This window comes from Hemiscyllium ocellatum, chromosome 27 (genome assembly GCF_020745735.1).
Source record: "Hemiscyllium ocellatum isolate sHemOce1 chromosome 27, sHemOce1.pat.X.cur, whole genome shotgun sequence".
Lineage (NCBI taxonomy): Eukaryota > Metazoa > Chordata > Chondrichthyes > Orectolobiformes > Hemiscylliidae > Hemiscyllium > Hemiscyllium ocellatum.
Window position 1 is genome coordinate 6716057 of NC_083427.1, and position 16637 is coordinate 6732693.

Sequence of the window (16637 nt, forward strand, 5' to 3'; positions counted from 1 at the left end):
GACGCTGTTGCTCTCCCTTCATTTTCCTCTGGGTCGCTGAATAGGAGATGATCAAACCTCGTGCATAAGCTTTGATGGTCTCCCACATCATTGACGGATTGCTTGCCGTACCAGTATTAATTTCTAAAAAAGTTTTAAGTTCTTGGGAGAAGTACTTTAAAAATTTGCTATCTTTTATCAGGAAGGGGTCCATACGCCAATGCCGAGCAGATGTCCCATTGTTCTTTACCTTAGTTTCCATGTATACAGCGGCATGGTCAGAGATTGCTATAGTACCTATTTTACAGGTTGCTATAGAGTTTAGAAAAATCGATGGGGCAAAAAACATATCAATTCTTGTGTGACATTTATGTGGATTAGAGTAGAAAGAAAAATCTCTACCCTGTGGATGGAGACATCTCCATACATCTACCAATCCTAATTCTTTATTCAGGTCCGCCAGTTGTCTAGATCTGGGAGATACTCCAGCGGCACTCTTGGGAATCCTGTCTATTTCCGGATCCATAATACAATTAAAGTCTCCCCCTATAATTGTATGACGGGCACCAAAGGCCATCAGTTTTGAAAAAGCTTCCGTTATGAATTTAAAAGGGTGTGCCGGGGGGCAGTATACATTTAAGATCCCATATTCCTCTCCATTTATGAGGGCTTTAATCAAAATATATCGTCCAGATTCGTCTTTTATCTGATTTAGAATTTTCAAAGGGAAGTTCTTCCGGACAAGGATAACGACTCCCCTGCTTTTTGAATTAAAAGAGGAAAAAAAGGCCTGATCAAATCCGCCCTGTCGTAATTTTAAGTGTTCTTTATCCGACAGGTGTGTCTCCTGTAGGAGAGCTATATCAACTCTCTCCTTCTTAAGATTTGATAATATTTTCTTCCTTTTAACTGGCGAATTACTCCCCCTGACATTCCAGGTGCACCACTTAACCAACTGTTCAGCCATAATCATCTGGACAGATCCGAGACCCCTCGGGAGGGGAAACCCTATCTAGAACATCCCGAGCATGGAGCATACAAGATTTACAAAAGTAAAGATTCTCTGATACACTCAAAACAATATAACAAAAAACTCTTTCTAAGTATAAAAGATATAAAACATTCCGAATTGGAGATTTTCTCCCTTGTTCCCAGGGAGCGTCACTTCCTCTCCCACAGTCCATCTTACCCTCTTCCAACCAGTGCCCCACCCTTGACCCAGGTGTTCCTCAATAAAATGAGGAGAATTCAAATATAATATAAAGCTAGAGTTAACAGTGAACACCCCACCCCCACCCACATCTAAATATATTTGGGAATATTAATACCATATATAACTATAAGATTACAATCTCAACACGTAATACTTAAATATAATACCACAAAATAACAGGGGAAAGACAAACAACCCCGCTCCTAAAAACAGAAGTAAAATAGAATAAGGTAACCACCTCTCCCCATCAACATTAACCAAACGCCCCAACATATATATATACATACACACATAGGGGGAAAGATAAGAAAAGATGAAGGGATGTAAACCAAAATAATGGGAAAGGCAGACCAGCGTCCACAATCTCTTACAGCTTATTTAAGAGAGTCCAAGAATTCCTTAGCCTTCTCCGGTGATCCGAAGTTATATATGGATCCTTCGTGGCTAAGGCGTAGCGTCGCTGGATATCGTAAGGAGTACTGGATATTTAAGTCCCTTAAACGCTTCTTCGCCTCATCGAATGCCTTCCTCTTTCGGACCAAAGCTGGGGAGAAGTCCTGGAACAGCATGATCCTGGATCCTTTGTGGGTCATAGCTTGGGGATCTTTTCCCAGATTTCTTGAGGCTTCCAGGAGCATCTGCCTCTCCCTATAGCTCTGCAGCTGGAACAGGACCGGGCGTGGGCGCTGGGTTGAGCCGGGCCCACGTACTGTGACCCAGTAGGCCCATTCTACCCTTACCTGGCCTGATCCATTATGCAGATTTAAAAGTTGTGGCAGCCAATGCTCTAAGAATGCTGTCAGCTGGCCTCCCTCTTCCTGCTCGGGAAGGCCCAACAACCGAATATTTTTTCTACGACATCGATTTTCGAGGTCATCAATGTGGTTTTCTAGGTTCTGGACTCGATTCTCGAGAAAACGGATGTGGTCGGCTGTTGATTTTATCCCAGTCTCTGAGGCTGCGGCCTTCGACTCCACCTCTCTGACTCGGCACTCCAATTCCTGAATGTCTCTGCCCTGCTTCTGCAGCTCGGCTGATAGTGCTTCTCTGCTCTGCCGAGACTCATCGATAAAAGCATCAATCTTCGCCTCCCACCTGGCAAACATCTCCTCAAAGCTCATCTTCATTGGTAAATCTCCTGAAGTAGCTGAAGACACCTTTGTTGCAGATGAAGAGGGAGAGGGTGGGGGAGGGGTCCCTGCTTTCTTAGAGCCGCCTGTTCCCTTCCCTTTACTCATTTTCCAGCTAGTATTAGACTATTTAAATGTACTAATAGGTAACTATTTAAGGTTAACAACTATTATAAATGGTTTAGTGAGTGTGGTGGGGGTGGATAGCCCACTTTTCCCAAGTTTTGGGTAGAGCACTGTGGACTCAGTCTTGCTGGGTCGCCGCCATCTTGGATCCCCCAAAAATAACTTTTTAAACTGGCATAAGGGTTTAACTTTTTTTTTAAACTTATGTACGATTTGATAAAAATCATGAGGAGCACGATTAGATTAGATTCCCTGCAGTGTGGAAACAGGCCCTTCAGCCCAGCAAGTCCGCACTGACCCTCCGAACAGCAAACCACCACCCACCCCCTGACTAATCCACCTAACACTATGGGGCAATTTAGCATGGCCAATTCACCCTAACCTGCACATCTTTGGATTGTGGGAGGAAACCGGAGCACCCAGAGAAAACCCACGCAGACACGAGGGGAATGTGCAAACTCCACCCAGACAGTCTGCCCTGAGGCTGGAATTGAACCTGGGATCGTGGTGCTATGAGGCAGCAGTGCTAACCGCTGTGCCACCATGGATAAGGTCAACAGACAAAGTCTTTTCCTTGGGTGGGGAGTGCCGAACTAGAGGGCATAGGTTTAGGGTGAGAGGGGAAACGTTTAAAAGAGACCTACGGAGCAACTTTTTCACACGGAGTGATGCGTGTATGGAATGAGCTGCCAGAGGAAGTGGAGGAGGCTGGTACAATTGCAATATTTCAGAGGCATTTGGATGGGGATATGAATAGGAAGCGTTTGGAGGGATATGGGCCGGGTGCTGGAAAGTGGCACTAGATTGGGTTGGGATAGCTGGTCGGCACGGACGGATTAGACAGAAGGGTCTGTTTCCGTGCTGTACATCTCTCTGATTCTACTGTGCTGTGTCCCAATTTTGAAAATGATTTGAACCACTGTTCTCCTGTGGGATTCCCAAGAATTGTAAAGCTTTTCCCACTGTCTCCTTGCACTGTCCTCCCCGAAGCTACTGATTCCACCTTTCTATCACTGAAAGAGAACATTTTGAAGAAATGATACAGCACAGATGGAAATCAACCAATCCAGCACATTGAGTTAAATGGGATTTATTGTCACGTGTACCGAGGCATAATGAAAAGCTTGGTCTTGTGAGCAACACAGGCAGATCACAGAGTTAAGTAGCACAGATAGTAAATAACAGGGAAACAGCAGCAAAAACAAAAGTACAGGTGAGTGTTAAGAGTTTGAGAGTCCATTCAGCATTCTAAAAACAGTAGGGGAGAGACTGGGTAGTAACATCTACCCTAGAAACATTGATCCAATGAGCTCCACGACCCTGCCGGCAGAATCGGAACAATCGAAATCTGCTGCGGGAAGAGAAGGGAAAGGGTTTTCCGGTCAGTTACTTCTTCAGACAGTCCAAAACGCCCGTGGGAAGAGCCAGTGCCCAGCATACTAATCAGAAAGAGTTCACCGGTTCGTTCAGCTCACAGCGTGTCTGCAGAGTTAAATTCACTTGCTGGGAGGATAAAAGAGGAGGAGGGGACATTTGGCCCCTCGAGACCGCTCTGCCCTTCAAGAGGATCACTCCTCACGACCACCTTCCTGCCCCCCTTTTACCCATCTTCCTCCATTCCTCTGCTGATCAAGCATCTACCACAGCAAGGAATTTCAAAGACACATAACCCTCTGAGATAAGGAACTCCTCTTCATCTCAGTCTCAAATCGGCGCCCCTTTGAAGTGACAGATGGCACGGGGCAGGGTGACACAAGGCACACAGACACACAAGATGGCCGCTGAGCCATCAGTTGGCCACTTGACACACAAGATGGCCGCCCGACCACAATATGGAGAGAGTCAACAGAGGAAACACAGACACTGCTTGAGGCCACCAGAATGCCAGTACAATGCACTCACAACCTAGTTGATTAGTTTAAGGTGGATGAGGGACAGGATATTCATGAGTAGCGTACTCTGCCTGCCAAAGTGTCAGGGACCGGCCGACACCTTTGATCGAAATGCTAACAGCTTGATACAGACTCAATACAGAGTGATAACAGCCAGGGCTGCAGTCATCCTTCTTCAGAGGAAGAGTGATTAGCGCCCATTACGACAGCAATGGACTTCCACACAGACATTGAAACTGACAATGTCTGCGCTGGAACTGACAATGCCTGCACCGAAACGATTAACGATTCTGCAATGTTTACCATAAACAAACCATGTTGCAAAGACAATAACCTCATCACTGACCTTTTATCACAAAATGTATAAAAGTGTCTTGACATGTGCTCTGGGTTGAGAGAAGACTTGCAGCTGACCACTGTGCTGTTGGTGTCTCTCTCTCTCTCTCTCCCTCTCTCCCCCCGGAGCTCCGGTATTTCCTTGTACAATAAACGCTGTCGTTGAACCCTGACTCTGACTCTGAGGCTGGTGATTTTGCCCAGAACACCTTAATTCTGAGTGTATGCCCCCTGGTCATGACTCTCCCCAGAGGGGAAACATCCTCTTAGCATATACCCTGTCAAGCCCCTTAAGAATCCTATATGCTTCTAGGAAATTGTGGAGACATTAGACAATTCTTGCAGACCAGGGATCATCCTGGTGAACCGTCTCTGAACTTTCCCCAACGAAATAAAATACCTTCCTAAACAAGGCCATCAAAACCTCTCTCAGTACTCCAGGTATAGTGTCACCAGTACCTTGTGCAGTTAGAATACAACTTCCTTGCTGTGATAGTCCAAGCCCCGTAAAATAAGGGCGCATAATGGTCAGCTTAAGACAGATGAAACACAACAGCACTGTCATCTTGTGGTGTGGAACTAAATTTCCACAGCCCCTCCAGTCATCCAGAGTCCAGTGGAATGATTGACATGTTGGAGGAATGGCAGCGGTCAAAACTGATCACAAAAGGAGTTGATGATCTGTTCAAAGGATTTACAAAATCATGAGGGGCATGGATAGGGTAAATAGGCAAAGTCTTTTCCCTGGGGCCGGGGAGTCCAGAACTAGACGGCATAGGTTTAGGGTGGGAGGGGAAAGATATAAAAGAGACCCAAGGGGCAAATGTTTCACAGAGGATGGCACGAGTATGGAATGAGCTGCCAGAGGAAGTGGTGGAGGTTGGTACAATTGCAACATTTAAGAGGCATGTGGATGAGTATATGAATAGGAAGGGTTTGGAGGGATATAGGCCGGGTGCTGGCAGGTGGGACCAGATTGGGTTGGGATATCTGGTTGGCATGGACAGGTTGGACCGAAGGGTCTGTTTCCGTGCTGTACATCTCTATGACTCTATTTCCTGGGTCAGTTTTTCTCGGTGTCAGAACGACTATTCACTCACACCCTCTTCACTCAATGGTCACAGCCCATGAACTCTTTTGTGAACTCCCAGGAGGTAGGCATTGCCGGCTGGCCAGAATTTATTGCCTGTCCCCCCTCCTCCTTGCCCTTGAGAAGGGGGTGGTGGTGAGCTGCCTTTGTGAACCGCTGCAGTTCACGTGTCGGAGGTTGACCCATAATGTCCCGAGAGAGGGAAGTCCAGGATTTTGCCCCAGTGACGCTGAAGGAACTGCGGTCAGTATCCACATCGGGACGGTGAGTGGAGGGGGGGGGGGCCTGTAGTTGGTGTGCTCCCATGTAGCTGCTGCCTTTGTCCTTTTCGACGGAAGGGGTCATGGGTTTGCTATTCCGAGGAACTTTGATGGAGTGCATTTTGTAGATGGCAGGAGTGGACGCTTGTGGGTGCACTACCAAGCAGGCTACTTTGTCCTGGATGATGCCAAGCTTCACGAGTGTTGTTGGAGCTGCACCCATCCAGGCAAGCGAGGCGTATTCCGACACATTCCTGACTTGGGCCTTGTAGATGCGGAATGGCTTTGGAGAATCAGGAGGCGAGTTAGTTACTCTAGCATTCCTAGCCTCTGACCTGCTCTTGCAGCCACTGCTTATGTAGCGAGTCCAGGTGACTCTCTGGTCAAAGGTATCCCCAGGATGGTGATCGTGACAGTAACACCTTTGAGTGTTAAGGAGTAGCGAATAAAATGTCTCTTATTGGAGACAGTCATTGCCTGACTATGGTACAAGTGTTATTGGTCAGCGTAAGCCGGGGTATTGTCCAGATCTTGTTGCAGTTGAACATGGGCTGCTTCAGTGTCTGAGGAGAGGCGAATGCACAATGTTCAGCACCAATCATCAGCGAATATCCCTCCTTTCTAACTTTATGATAGAGGGAAGGTCATTGATGAAGCCGCTGAAAATGGTCCGGCTGAGGACACTCCCTTGAGGAATTTCTGCAGCTGAGGAGTCTGAGAGCGTTGTCTGGATGTATCACTCCCTGGTATGGCAAATGGACCATCGGAGACAGTTACAGAGAGTGGTGAACGCAGCCCAGACAATCACAAAGGCCAACCTCCCATCTATAGAATCCATCTCCCAGGCCCACTGTCAAGGAAAGGTCACCAGCATTCTCAAAGATCCATCCCACCCTGGCAATGTTTTTCTACAGTCTCTACCAGCGGGGAGAAGGGACAGAAACCTGAACACACCGGGTTCGGAACAGTTTCTACCTTACTGTTGTTAGAATACTGATTGGACTCACAAACTTTTAACACTCGCCCGTACCTGTGTTTTTGTTTTTGCTGCTGTTTCCCTATTATTTACTGTCTATGCTACTTCACTCTGTGATCTGCCAGTATTGCTTGCAAGACAAAGCTTTTCACTGTGCCTCGGTACTTGGGACCATCAGTTCAATTCAATAACCACAACCATCTGTGTGTGTGCCAGGTATGACCAGCAGATAATTCTCCTCAGTTCCTGCCAATTCCAGCTTTACTTGGGCTCCATGGTACCCCACTTGGTTAGATACAGCCAGTAAGGGCAATCACTCTCACCTCACCTCTGGAATACAATGCTTTTGACTTATTTGTCAACAAAACACCATTTTGTCAGCGATCCTGACTTGCCCTGTGGTGGCGTTCCCTGGCGATTTGGAATCTATCACCCACAGAGTCATAGAGATGTACAGCACTGAAACAGACCCTTCGGTCCAACCCATTCCATGCTGACCAGATATCCCAACCCAATCTAGTCCCACCTGCCAGCACCCGGCCCAGATCCCTCCAAACCCTTCCTATTCATATACCCATCCAAATGCCTCTTAAATGTTGTAATTGTACCAGCCTCCACCACTTCCTCTGGCAGCTCATTCCATACATGTACCACCCTCTGTGTGAAAAAGTTGTCCCTTATGTTTCTTTTATATCTTTCCCCTCTAATTCTGGACTCCCGACCCCAGGGAAAATACTTTCTCTATTTATCCTATCCGTGCCCCGCATAATTTTGTAAACCTCTATAAGGTCACCCCTCAGCCTCCGACACTCCAGGGAAAACAGCCCCAGCCTGTTCAGCCTCTCCCTGTAGTTCAGATCCTCCAACCCTGGCAACATCCGTGTAAATCTTTTCTGAACCCTTTCAAGTTTCACAACATCTTTCCGATAGGAAGGAGACCAGAACTGCACGCAATATTCCAACAGTCACCTAACCAATGTCCTGTGCAGCCGCAACATGACCTCCCAACTCCTGTACTCAATATCTGACCAATAAAGGAAAGCATACCAAACGCCTTCTTCACTATCCTATCTACCTGTGACTCCACTTTCAAGGAGCTACGAACCTGCACTCCAAGGTCTCTTTGTTCAGCAACACTCCCCAGGACCTTACCATTAAGTGTATAAGCCCTGCTAAGATTTGCTTTCCCAAAATGCAGCACCTCGCATTTATTGGAATTAAACTCCATCTGCCACTTCTCAGCCCATTGGCCCATCTGGTCCAGATCCTGTTGCCTAGATTATTTCGCGATGTTGGGAAGAGCAGTGAACCCTTCATTGACCCTGTTGACAGCACTGTTTCCATTCTTCTGGTTTGAAGAACATTCAGAAACCACCGCTCTCCATTTTCCATGGTTTCCACAACTTTCTCTCCACACTGCCCCCACTCTTTTTAATATCACGAGGTAGATTTTATCAATGAGCTTGCTGTCCAGCACCTTATCAAATACCTACTGACAATTCATCCACTGCATTTCCTCTCTCACGACAATTTACAAGGATGTTGCTCGGGATGGAGCTACAGGGAGAGCTGTAGGGAGAAGCTGAATAGGCTCAGGCTGTTATCCCTGGCACGTCGGAGGCTAAGGGGTGATCTTATAAAGAGTTATAAAATCATGAGGGGCATGGAGAGAGTACGGCCAGTTGACGTGGTATACGTGGACTTCAGTAAAGCCTTTGATAAGGTTCCACGTGGTAGGCTTTTGGAGAAAATGCGGAGGCATGGGACTGAGGGGGATTTAGCAGTTTGGATTAGAAACTGGCCTTCCGAATGAAGGCAGCGAGTGGTGGTTGATTGAAAATATCCAGCCTGGAGTCCGGTTACTAGTGGTGTGCCGCAAGGATCTGCTTTGGGACCACTGCTGTTTGTCATTTTTATAAATGACTTAGACGCAGGCATAGGTGGATGGGTTAGTAAGTTTGCAGACGACACTAAAGTTGGTGGAGTAGTGGACAGTGTGGAAGAATGTTACAGGTTGCAGGGGGCTTGGATAAACTGCAGAATTGGGCTGAAAGGTGGCAAATGGAGTCCAATGCAGATAAATGTGAGGTGATGCACTTTGGTAAGAATAACAGGAATACAGAGTACTGGGTCGGTGGAAAGATTCTTGGTCGTGTGGATGTGCAAAGGGATCTTGCTGTCCATGTACGTAGATCCCAGGAAGTTGCCACCAGGTTGATAGTGCTGTTAAGAAGGCTTATGATGTCTTAGGTTTTATTGGCAGAGGGATCGAGTTCCGGAGCAGTATGTCATGCTGCAACTATACAAAACGCTGGTGCGGCCACACTTGGAATATTGTGTACAGTTCTGGTCGCCCCATTACAGGAAGGATGTGGAAGCATTGGAAAAGCAGAGGAGATTTACCAGGATGTTGTCTGGTCTAGAGGGAAGGTCTTATGAGGAAAGGCTGAGGGACTTGGATCTGTTCTCTTTCGAAAAAAGAAGGCTAAAGAGGGCATTTAATAGAGACATACAAGGCGATCAGAGGATGAGATTGGGTGGACAGTGAGAACCTTTTTTTCCTTGAATGGTGACATCAGCTTGTACGAGGGGGCATAACTACAAATTGAGGGATGATAGATTTAAGACAGATGTCAGAGGCAGGATCTTTACTCAGAGAGTGGTAAGGGTGTGGAATGCCCTACCTGCCAATATAGTTAACTCAGCCACATTAGGGAGATTTAAACGGTCCTTGGATAAGCACGTGGATGATGACGAGATCGTGTAGAGGGATGGGCTTAGATTAGTTCACAGGTCGGTGCAACATCGAGGGCCGAAGGGCCTGTTTTGCGTTTTATTGTTCTATGTTCTAAATAGACACGGTCTTTTTGTTTGAGGGAAGGTTGAGAGGTGACTTAATTGAGACATATAAGATAATCAGAGGGTTAGACAAGGTGGACAGTGAGAACCTTTTTCCTCTTTTAAATTGAGGGGTGATAGATACAGGCCAGAGGTAGGTTCTTTACTCAGAGTAGTAGGGGTGTGGAACGCGCTGCCTGCAACAGGAGTCGACTTGCCAACTCTAAGGTCATCGGATAAACATATGGATGAAAATGGAATAGTGTAGGATAGATGGGCTTCGGATTGGTTCCAGAGGTCAGCACAACATTGAGGGCCGAAGGGCTTGTACTGAGATGGAATGTTCTAGAAGGTATTTGTTTAGGTGAGAGGGGGAAAAATGTAAAAGGGACGTACAACGGCCAGACAGTGGTGCGTGTATGAAATGAGCGACCAGAGGAATTGGTGGAGACTGGCAGAATAACATTTAAAAGGCATCTGGATGGGCACGTGACTAGAGAGGGTTAGGAGGGATAATGGGCCAAGTGCTGGCAAATGGAACTCCATTAGGTGAGGATATCTGGTTGGCATGAACGAAGAGAACGTGCAAACTCCACACAGACAGTCGCCTGAGGCTGGAATCGAACCTGGGTCCCTGGTGCTGTGAGGCAGCAGTGCCAACCACTGAGCCGCCATTATTCTCCAAAGTTCTCTAACATGGTACTGTGATTGTTTCACGGTGGTCACCATGAGCCGGTGTAGCCTGGACCACGTTGGACCCATCACTGCCGCTGAAGCACTTTACCCCACTCTTGATTTTCCACCCAATCAAACACAACTCAGTCAGCAACCAACCCAACCAGACATGAGAGCCTTTGACAACCGTTCTGACAACTCACCGTGCACCGTGCGTCGGAATCAATCCCATCTACAAACCCGGGTTTGTAATATCTCCCGGGTCGAGGAATTCTCTGTACAAAGGCGTGCTATGTTGTTAAGTTGGTTTTCAGTCTGGACGGACGGTCAGCTTTGTTGTCTCGGATAGACTCCTTTCATATCTTCAGGGGATGGAGAATGGAGAAGGGAATAAAAAACACAAACAGTGCGGGAGCTGAGAAACACCTCTGTTTCATTCCAATCTTCATTCTGCCGTACAGTACAGCGCACGTGGTCACAAAAAGAGCAGATGAATCTGAGGAATGGAATTTTGAAGAACAAATGCCTTGCTGCAATCTCCTCTATCGTTTTTTTTCAAAAATATATCGGGATGATTTTTGTGACATGCACGCTCTCCGAAAAGGATCCTATCTCGCAACAGAGGTGGAGGAGGGCGTTACAGGAGATGGGCCATTTTCTGCTTCAGCAATCCGGCTGCAAGCCCACCTTGCTTGGGCCTTTCTGCATGGTCAGCTGCCTTTTCAATCCCAAATGGTGGCGTTTCCCAACTCAAACTGATGGGAAGCTGCAGAGCCGAGACTCTGGGGTCGAGAGAGCGGCGCTGGAAAAGCACAGTAGGTCAGGCGGCATCCGAGGAGCAGGAGAGTCGACGTTTCGGGCATCAGCCCTTCATCAGGGCTGCGAGGTGTCCATTTCACAGAATTTCTTTTCGATAACTGTGAAACCGAAGAGTGCACAGGTCAGTCAGAATTGTCAGCAAGGTTTAATCAGCACTTTCTCACTGGAGATGTTAATGAGTGGCATCTTTCAGACACGGAATCGTAGATTTTGCACCGAAGATCCATTCAGGATTGAACTAAAAGTTCACAATATTATTGTAAATTTGTTCCTATTGAGAATTCTTCAGTTAACGTGAAGGAGCACAAATTGTCTCAAAGGTGAGAAAGCACTGCTTTAAATATCAGTGACGTATTCAGAATATTCAACTCCAATGGGTTGTCCCGATTGCTCTCACAACACATACAAAAGTTGTCAGACAAATAAGCCCGGATGTGCTTGCCAACATAAATGACAGCAGAGTCCAATCCCCCTGGTCATTTATGGAGTCGCTCATGCGTGACCAGACTGCAGGATCGAGTGAATCCCTTCCCGCACACGGAGCAGATGAATGGCCTCTCTCCAGTGTGAACCCGCTGGTGCGCGAGCAGAGCGGACGAGCACCTGAAGGACTTGGCACAGTGGCAGCAGTCGAAGAGCTTCTCCGCGGAGTGAGTTTGCTGGTGTGCCTTGAGGGTGGACGAGACCGTGAAGGCCTTCCCGCACACGGCGCAGGGGAACGGTTTCTCCCCGGTGTGAACCCGCTGGTGCGTGATGAGGGCGGACGTCTGCCTGAAGCTTTTCCCGCACAGGGAGCAGCTGAACGGCCTCTCCCCGGTGTGGACCCGCTGGTGCCTCACCAGACTGGACGGCTGAGTGAATCCCTTCCCGCACACCGAGCACGTGAACGGCCTCTCCCCGGTGTGAACCCGCTGGTGTTCTTCCAGGCTGTGCAAGTACTTGAACCGCTTCCCGCAGTAGGTGCAGTGGAATGGCTTCTCCTCAGAGTGAATCCGTTGGTGGGTCACCAGGTTGGATGACTTAGTGAACCCCTTCCCACACTGGGCGCAAACGAACGGCCGCTCCCCGGTGTGAACCCGCTGGTGCTGATTGAGGTCAGACGAAGAAATGAACCTCTTCTCACAGTGAGTGCAGCTGAACGGCCTCTCCTCGGTGTGAATGCGCTGGTGTAACATGAGGCAGGTTGTCTTGGTGAACTCCTTCCCACACACTGAACAGACAAACGGTTTCTCCCCAGTGTGACTGCGGCGATGAATCTCCAGCTGGGATGGGTAATCGAATCGTTTGCCACAGTCCCCACACGTCAACGGTTTGACCATGATGCTTTGTTCACACGCTGCACATATATGATCGCTCCCCACTATCAAGAGTGCAATATGATTTTCAGGGTGTAGCAGTTTTAAAATCCTTTCCACAGTCTGTTTGTTGGAACAGTGTCACTCAGCGGGGGTGTAGATGTTTTCGTGCTTTTCCACTCACACTGAGGTTTTAAATCTTCCCTTCAGCCAAGCGTTCCTCCCTCCAAACTCAAAGGCCAATGGTATTCAGATCCTGACGTGCTGGTTGGTCCCAGCCGTGCATCTCGCAATCCTTCCCTTCTCAAAGCCTGTAAAAGGAAATACTATGTTTACAAATGTCATCGTTGTCAGGACAGGACAGAAATTCAGAGCACACACTTCTAGTTTCTATGGAAGACTGTCCCTTCACTTCTTGCGCAAAGCTGTAAATCTCAGCACCCACACACTCTCCTTCCTCCATGGGCTGAAATCCAAATCCATTACCACCACGTTCCTTCTTTCCTGGGTTTCACCTCCCTGCCTCTCCTCTGCAATGGCTTCCGTTCTCCAGTCCCTCTCTGCAGATTGAGAATCTCTGAAGGACTGAGTAAGGACAGTCAGCATTCTCGGTGAGTGGGAAATCGTGTCTCATAAATGGGACTGAATTTTTATTTGAAGAAGTGACCAAGAAGATAGAGGAGGGCAATGCGGCAAACGCTGTCTACAAGGATTTCAGCAAGGCCTTCGCCAGGGTAACACATGGTAGCCTGGTTAGTTCGGTTAAATCACACGGCATCCAGGGAAAGTTGGCAATTAGATACAAATTGGCTGGATGGTAAAACACAGAGGGTGGTGTGCAGAGGCTTGTTTTACAGACTGGAAGCCTGTGATCAATGGCATATCGCAAGAATCCATGCTGGATCCACATCGTCATTTATCTCAGTGATTTGGGTGAGAGTATAGGAGACGCGGTTAGGAAGTTTGCCGATGATACCAAAATCATATAGTGGACTATGAAGAAGATTATTTAAGATGGCAAGGAATCTTGATTAACTCAGCTCGAGGGCCAAGGCATGACAGGTGGGAGTGTAATTCAGATAAATGCAACGTGTGGCATTTTGGAAGACAAACAAAGGACTTACACAGTTAAGAATCGAGTCTTGTCGAACAGAGAGACCTAGGAGTACAGGGACAGTTATTTAAAAGTGGCATCACAAGGTAGACAGGATGGGAAAGGCTACACTTGGCTCACTTGCCTTCATCAGTCAAAGCACTGAGTACAGTAATTGGGATGTTACAGTTGTGGAAGGTATTGGTGAGGTCACATTTGGACTAATGCACACAATTCTGCGTGTCCTGCTATAGCAAGGATGTTATTAAACTGAAAACTATGCAAAAACAATTTACTCGAATATTACCAAAAGTGGAAGGACTGAGGCATAAGGAAAGTCTGGACAGGTTGGTGCTTCATTCCCTGGAGGATAGATAGTTGAAGAACGCCTCATTTTCCACCTCGGAACACTTCAACCCCAGGGCATCAATATGGACTTCACCAGTTTCCTCAGTTCCCCTCCCTCCACCTTACCCCAGTTCCAACCTTCCAGATCAGCACCGTCCCCATGACCTGACCTACCTGCCCATCTCCCTTCCCATCTATCCACTCCACCCTCCCCTCTGACCTATCACCTCCATCCCCAACCCCATTCACCTATTGTACTCTTTGCTACTTTCCCCCACCCTCCCCTCTGACCTATCACCCCCATCCCCACCCACATTAATCTATTGTACTCTTTGCTACCTTCTCCCCAGCCCACCACCACCCCCAACCCGGCATTTATCTCTTCACCCTGGAGGCTCCCTGCCCCGATTCCTGATGAAGGGCTTTTGCCCGACATGGCAATTTTTCTGCTCCTCGGATGCTGCCTGACCTGCTGTGCTTTTCCAGCACCACTCTGATCTAACCCCTGGTTTCCAGCATCTGCAGTCCTCACTTTTGCATACAGTTGAGGAGATGACCTTATAGATGTTTTTAAAACCACAAAGGGCACAGGTAAGATGAACAGCCGAAGTATTTTCCCCAGGGTTTTGGGGGTGTCCAAAACTGGAGGGCAAAAGAGAGCGGTAAGGTGTAAAACGGACCCGAGGGGCAGCATTTTCACAAGGAGCTGGTGTGTATATGAAGTGAGCTGCCAGAGGAAGTTGCAGGGATGGCTATAACTGCAACATTCAAATGACATTTGAACAGGTACATGGGTACGAAAGGTTTCCAGGGGTATGGGCCAAGCGTAGGAAAAGGGGACAAGTCCAGTTTTACAGTAAAAAGTGAGGTCTGCAGATGCTGGAGATCACAGCTGCAAATGTGTTGCTGGTTAAAGCACAGCAGGTAAGGCAGCATCTAAGGAATAGGAAATTCGACGTTTCGAGCATAAGCCCTTCATCAGGAATGAGGAGAGTTTGCCAAGCAGGCTAAGATAAAAGGTAGGGAGGAGGGACTTGGGGGAGGGGCGATGGAGATGTGATAGGTGGAAGGAGGTCAAGGTGAGGGTGATAGGCCGGAGTGGGGTGGGGGCGGAGAGGTCAGGAAGAGGATTGCAGGTTAGGAACGAGTCTGTTTGAGAACGTGGCTGAAGAGTTTCTGTGCAGAGGAGATGACCTGGGGGGTGCAGTGAGAGAGGGACTCACTGAAATCCTTGTAGAGGGAGGAAGAGAGCTTCTTCAAGGAAGGCATCCTTGTAAGAGGATTCGCAGTAGGTTAAAATCTTCGAGTAAAAAATGAGGTCTGCAGATGCTGGAGATCACAGCTGCAAATGTGTTGCTGGTTAAAGCACAGCAGGTTAGGCAGCATCTCAGGAATAGAGAATTCGACTCTCTTATTCCTGATGAAGGGCTTATGCTCGAAACGTCGAATTCTCTATTCCTGAGATGCTGCCTGGCCTGCTGTGCTTTAACCAGCAACACAAGTCCAGTTTTACATGCTGTATCCCTAAAAACAAATCAAATCAATGAATCAGATTGGAATTGCAGTGGTTCTCTCTCTCTCTCTCTCTCCTCCCAAATCCCAAACTGTGAACCATCTTCATTTCACTGCCCCAGACTGGCAACCATTTTGTTTGCTGCTTGCAAAATCATTCCCATTCAATATCCTCCAAACAGCAAATTATGAAATGCAAGGCTGCAAATCTAGGATAGAAACTGGAAAGAAGCTGATATTCATTGGGGGAGTGGAGGGGGGGAGAGAATGCAATGCTCATGCGCCCTGCTCGACCTTGCCCCCAATTAAAATGGCGGCCATCACCCCATCCTCTCCAGGCCAGGGGGACGATGCTACGCATGCGCCCTGCCAGACTTTGCCCCTAATTAAGATGGCGGTCATCACTACGACCACCACCAGGCACTGCCCGGCTTCGGATCCGCGGCCTTGTCCTGGTCGGCCGCAGACCGGGACCGCGATCCTGCCATTCCGATCGGAAGCACCTCCCGGCCTTCAGGAAACTGCCCCGTCCACTTGCAGGTCGTGATTATGCCTCACCTTTCATCGCCCCACAACCTCCGACGGCTTCCCCACGGGCGGCCCCAGCAACGGTCACCACCGGCAACTGCGCCTGCGCGACGCATCGGGGTGCCGGTGGGCCCCGTCGCGTGGGACCCGCCCCGGCTCTGGCTCTGATTGGTCGGAGGGCGGGCCGCCACCGCTCTTTCTATTGGTCCGCAGCGGCTGTCAATCAGGGGGTCCCCCCTCCCATTGTGACCTGAGGCGTGCGCGCTCCCAGACCTCCACCAGCCACTCAAAACAGTCATGCGCACGCCTTCCCACAGGCAGGGTCTATACAAGGTCATACTTGCACACAGTATATCCCACCTTCCCACACACATAAGCCTATGGGGTGAATTTGCATTTGCAGATGTATTCTATTTTGTTTAACAAGCATAAAATCTGCAGGCAGTCCAAGTGACATTTTATCAACTCCTACTTTGGAAATAGTTTAGAATCCTTACAATATGGAACCAGGCCATTTGGCCCCAACA

General features: G+C 48.2%; 1 protein-coding gene across 4 annotated transcripts in view; it reads right to left on the reverse strand.

Annotated features, from left to right (window-relative positions):
- LOC132828722 (gastrula zinc finger protein XlCGF49.1-like) overlaps nt 1–16198 on the reverse strand; it is a 44372-nt gene extending 28174 nt beyond the window's left edge. For 3 of the 4 annotated variants that reach the window (XM_060845833.1, XM_060845834.1, XM_060845831.1), the window contains exons 1-2: nt 16141–16198; nt 10719–12940 (exon numbers count right to left, since the gene is read on the reverse strand). In XM_060845833.1, the coding sequence (XP_060701816.1) occupies nt 11811–12653 (843 nt within the window). In that variant the 5' untranslated portion in view covers nt 12654–12940; nt 16141–16198 and the 3' untranslated portion in view covers nt 10719–11810. Of the gene's footprint in view, nt 1–10718; nt 12941–14029; nt 14056–16140 lie in introns of those variants that run through there. The other variant, XM_060845832.1, reaches the window with a different exon arrangement.
- Between the last annotated feature and the right edge of the window lie 439 nt (nt 16199–16637).